The sequence below is a fragment of the Vespa mandarinia genome, chromosome 8 (assembly GCF_050613455.1).
Source record: "Vespa mandarinia isolate Hongniang chromosome 8, ASM5061345v1, whole genome shotgun sequence".
NCBI lineage: Eukaryota > Metazoa > Arthropoda > Insecta > Hymenoptera > Vespidae > Vespa > Vespa mandarinia.
In genome coordinates this window covers 7130001-7134648 of record NC_140817.1, presented here as the reverse complement: position 1 = coordinate 7134648, position 4648 = coordinate 7130001, and the positions used below count along the sequence as shown (strand labels likewise).

At 35.3% G+C, this 4648-nt stretch overlaps 1 protein-coding gene across 1 annotated transcript in view; it reads left to right on the top strand.

Annotated features, from left to right (window-relative positions):
- The first annotated feature begins 708 nt into the window (after nt 1-708).
- Nucleotides 709-4648, top strand: part of Tis11 (Tis11 zinc finger protein) — a 41964-nt gene continuing 38024 nt past the window's right edge. Inside the window, exon 1 of the mRNA XM_035878774.2 lies at nt 709-2142. Coding sequence (XP_035734667.1) covers nt 2086-2142 — 57 coding nt within the window. The 5' untranslated portion in view covers nt 709-2085. The remainder of the gene's footprint in view (nt 2143-4648) is intronic.

Genomic DNA, 4648 nt, shown 5'->3' with positions numbered 1-4648 from the left:
TATGTGTATTTCTTTCTTCTATGTTTTTTCTATCATTTAAAGAAAAGATGTAACGAAAAAGAAAGTCACGCTAATAGAAAGAATAGTTTTATCATAAATTCGATTGACAAACTCGATAAATTTTTTAATTGATCCCTTTTTAATTGCGGTTTTTTTTCCAACTCTAAGTTGTAAGAAATATGGCAATGATAAGAAGAATGAAAAGCAATTGATTAATGAAAGGAATAATTGATATCTGAAACTTCGGAGAAATGGAAGAGATGCTTACATTTGCATTTACAATAGTTACCTTCTCCCATTATATATATACACATACAAACATACATACATACATATATATATACACACATATATACTTATATTTATATGTATATATATAGAAGAATACAATTCGAAAATCGCGGGGTCCTCCGGGCGCCGCCGGTTACGGCCCGGCTCGGTAAGTTCGTCCGAAAGGGGGAAGCTTTTTCCGATTGGTCGGTTGAGAGGATGCTGCGTTGCCAGTTCGAGACGATGCTTCGTAATCCGTAGGATAGCGGGGGACGGTAAAATGAGCGGTAGCGACACGCCTCACGATTGGCCGGTATCGGCTGTGCCGCCTTTCGAGAACGCAATGTCTCGGTAACCCCCACCAATAGGTCCCTCGGAGTTACCCCCACTCCTTCACTCGAACGACACGACGTTGCGCGGCGCAACGAGCAGCGGGCGTGCTCCTCGGCAGTTAGCATTCGGGCGCCTAACGAGCTACATATCCTCGGTGGAAGGAAAAAGAGAAAGAGGGAGAGAGAGAAAGAAAGAAAGAGAAAGGGAAAGAAAGAGAGAGAGCGAGCCAAAAGCCGGACCGGCTCGTTGCGTCTTTTTTTTTTTTTAAATAACTACCACACACACACACACTTTTTACCGAGCTAACCAACCAACCATATACAACGACGCAACCGAGCCAAAAAGACTTCTTTCATCGGCTTGTTCTTCTTTTTTGTTTTTTTTTGTTTCGCAAGTTAATTATCAAAATATATAAATATCTACGCACTTCCCCTCCCTGTCGCCGTCAAACGAGGATCTCTTAGATAAAGAGAGGAAAAGTAATAACGAAGAAAGAAAAGTGTTGTTGCACTTCGTGTACGTGCGCTCCGATCACCACCCCCCCCGCCGAACAACCGACCGACCGACCGACGACCGACCGCACGCACGTCCTCCCGCCAGCAACGAAGAATCACGAAGAAGAAAAAAAAAGGAAGAATTAATAGTTTAACCTCGAATTAACATATCTACCGAAGGACGATTCTTGGAGGTGGTAGAATTTCAATCAGATTTCCGAAAGGACATAAATTCATAAGAAGAAACTCATCGTGACAATTTTATCTCGAAATCATCTTCATCATCATCATCATCATCATTGACGAAACGTCTATCTCATCCATTTTCTTCTTTTTTTCCTTTCCTTTTCATTTTTCTTTTCCTCTCAAATTTTTTCCTATCTTACTAAGTTAATTACTTACTTATTTTTAATATACACGTCGCGTCGTCGCACAAAAAACTTTTCGCGTACTTGACGTGTAGTGTTTTCGATGTAAACGCTCAACGACGAGGCCTAACGTCGGAGTGTCAGTTTTTATATATATATATATTTATATATATATACATACATACATACATACATATAATACAACAGAGACATATATATATACACATTTTTTTCCTCTCTTCGTTTCTCTTATGTCCTTTGAAGTTTTTCGTTCTGAGAACGAAGATTAACGCTTCGGTCTTTGTTTTTGCATCATAGAAAACAAAGAAGAGAAAGAAGAAAAAGGAGAGAATATTCTTTCTATATATAAAAAAAGAAAAAAAGAAAAAAAATAAAAAAAAAATAAAAAAAATAATAACAATAATAAAAAATAATAATAATAATAGTAACAATAATAAAAAGACGAAGTAAAAAGTGTTGAAGTCGAAGAAAAGAAGATAGAAAAGGGGAAGAGAGAGACTGACGGATACTTAGTGTTTTTGTGCAAAAAAAAGAAGAAAAAGAAAGGAGGGAAGGAAGGAAGGAAGAAAGAAAGAAAAAGAGAAGAAAATTGAAGGAACATGTCGACCGCCGTCATGAGTACGCCCATGTTCGAGTGCAACGAGGCTCTCTTTAAGGTAAGAACACCTACCTCTTCTTCTCTGTAGCTTTACGATCACGTTACTTCGAAAGAATTCGTGTCCTTCGAATAGACCAGTCGCCTCCTCGGAAAAAGAAAAAGAGAGAGATAGATATAGAGAGAGGAGAGACTCGTGGATAACCGGAAAGGATGAGAAAAGAAAAAGACAAGGAGAGAAAGATGGATGGATGGATGGATGGATGGTTGTATAGTAGTAAGGTTAGAGAGAGAGAGAGAGAGAGAGAGAGAGAGCGAGCTAGAGCTAGAGAGAGAAAGAAAGAAAAAAAAGAGCGTCGTTGAGACTCCTCGACGTAAATAAAAGTATACGAGAAACGACTCTCACCTTAACGAACAACTTGAACGTTCACTTTGGTTTCTCCTTCGAGTTTCTCCGTTGTGGCTCGGTCAAGTACCGTTTTTACGATGAGATTTCGATGGCCCGCCATTTTTCTTTTTCTCTCTTTCTCTCTCTTTTCTTTTTCTTTTTCTTTTTCTTTTTTCTCTCTTTTTTTTTCCTTTTTTTTGTTTTGTTTTGTATTGTTTCTGTTGTTTTTGTCTTGTAGGATAGACAATATAATATCCGATCCATCTATTATTATTTATCTATTTATATTCCATCCGTTTGTTCTCCGTTCTCTATACCTATTCTTATCTATCTGCGTTTATCTATTCACACTCTATCTAGTTATCTATATTCTGTTTGATATATTAGGTTTAGGAGAGGTATCGTAAATACGAGAAATTTCTATACCTTAAGTGTTTTTTTTTTTTTTTTTTTTTTTTTTTTTTTTTATTAAGGTTTTTCCGTGTTACGTATCTCAAGGGAAAGAAAGGAGAAAAAGAAAAGTAGATAAGCAGATAAATATATGGATAAAATAGATAAATAAACAAACAAACAAATAAATAAATAAATTAATTAATTAAAAGGTGAAAAGTAGTAGATAATAAAGAAATGAAAAAAAGGGGGAAAAAACGTTTCTAATGACCGTGCTCATTAACATTCTTTTTTTCCTGACCTTTTATATATCTATGTATTTATGTCGTATGTATATACATTACGTATCTCACTCCGATGCTTTGTCCTTATTTCTTTTCTTTTTTTTTCTATCTTTCTTTCTTTCTTTCTTTTTTTCTTTGTATTCTTTGTATTTTTTATATTGCTCGCTGACTACGAACGAGATTAGGAGGTTAGAACAATTTATAATCTTTGTTTTTAACTGTACAGTTATTGTTAACAAATTATATCAACATTTATCGTTATTTTCTGTAATCATCGAATGATATTTCGTCTATCCTTCTGTACGTATTATATATATATATATATGTTTTTGAATCGAATCGTTTTTGCCTTTTTTGCGTTCGCGACATGTTTACATTTTTTTATATAGAATAATTGTCTGTGTTTGTTCATATATATATATATATATGTACGCGCGTATACATACACATACAGATATACATACACACATACATACACACATACTAAAGGATAGATCGGCCAAGAAAGATACGTATCTTGTTAAGGAGGGGTAGAAACTTTGTTGGCACTTCTCGAGAGGCAGCGGACCGTGACTCTACGCTCGAAGAAGAAATCGACGATCGGTGTGTTAGAGAAAGAGAGAGAGAGAGACAGAGCGAGAAGGAGGGAGGGAGGTTAACACACACATATACATATACATACACACATTACTTATTGATTTCATTATGATACATTTTCTCGTCTTACATGTTTCTCCTTTTTATTTTTTCTTGTTAACAAAGATCACAAAGAAAAATTAAAAAAGGGGAGAGGGGCAAGAAAGAAAAAAAATTAGAATGGATAATTTTTTTTTTTTTTCCTTCATACGGATATATGTAGGAAATGAAATGAAATAACAAAATAGTTATCGCATCGTAATAGATAAAAAAAAATAAATTACCCTCCGGATATTCTTTGTGTTGTCGTATATTATACTACACGATTATTTATTCGTTCAATTTGTTCGTCCTTTCGTGCTTTTCGAGAGAGCAAAATTTCTGTGACATAATTTCATGGTCGCAGGAAATCGAGGACGTTCGTTTTTCCACATGAGAAAACGCGTGCACGAAAGTTATCTACTTAATATAGTTTTCGATTTATTTCCCTTTTTTTTCTTTTCTCCTTTTCTTTTTCTCTTTTCTTTTCTTTTCTTTTTCTTTTCTTTCCATGTCCCTATTGTGTCTTTTCTTTAACAATTATCATCGAGGACACAACGTATATATATATTATTTTAAATCGAGGGAACGTGTCTCGTAACTATCATGTATCTATATGGTTTTTTTGTTCTTTTTTTTTTTTGTGTGTGTTGCGGCGCGTATATATATTATTTGTGTGTGCGTTGGCGAGGAAATTTACACGACGGCTTTCCCTTTCGCGAAGTTGTTCCTCTTGGTATTCGTTTCTTTTTCATTCAGCGTAACGCACGAAAGTTCTGTTACTGGAACACACAGTGTGAACCTCGATCGAGCTCGTTGGTTCAACCAAC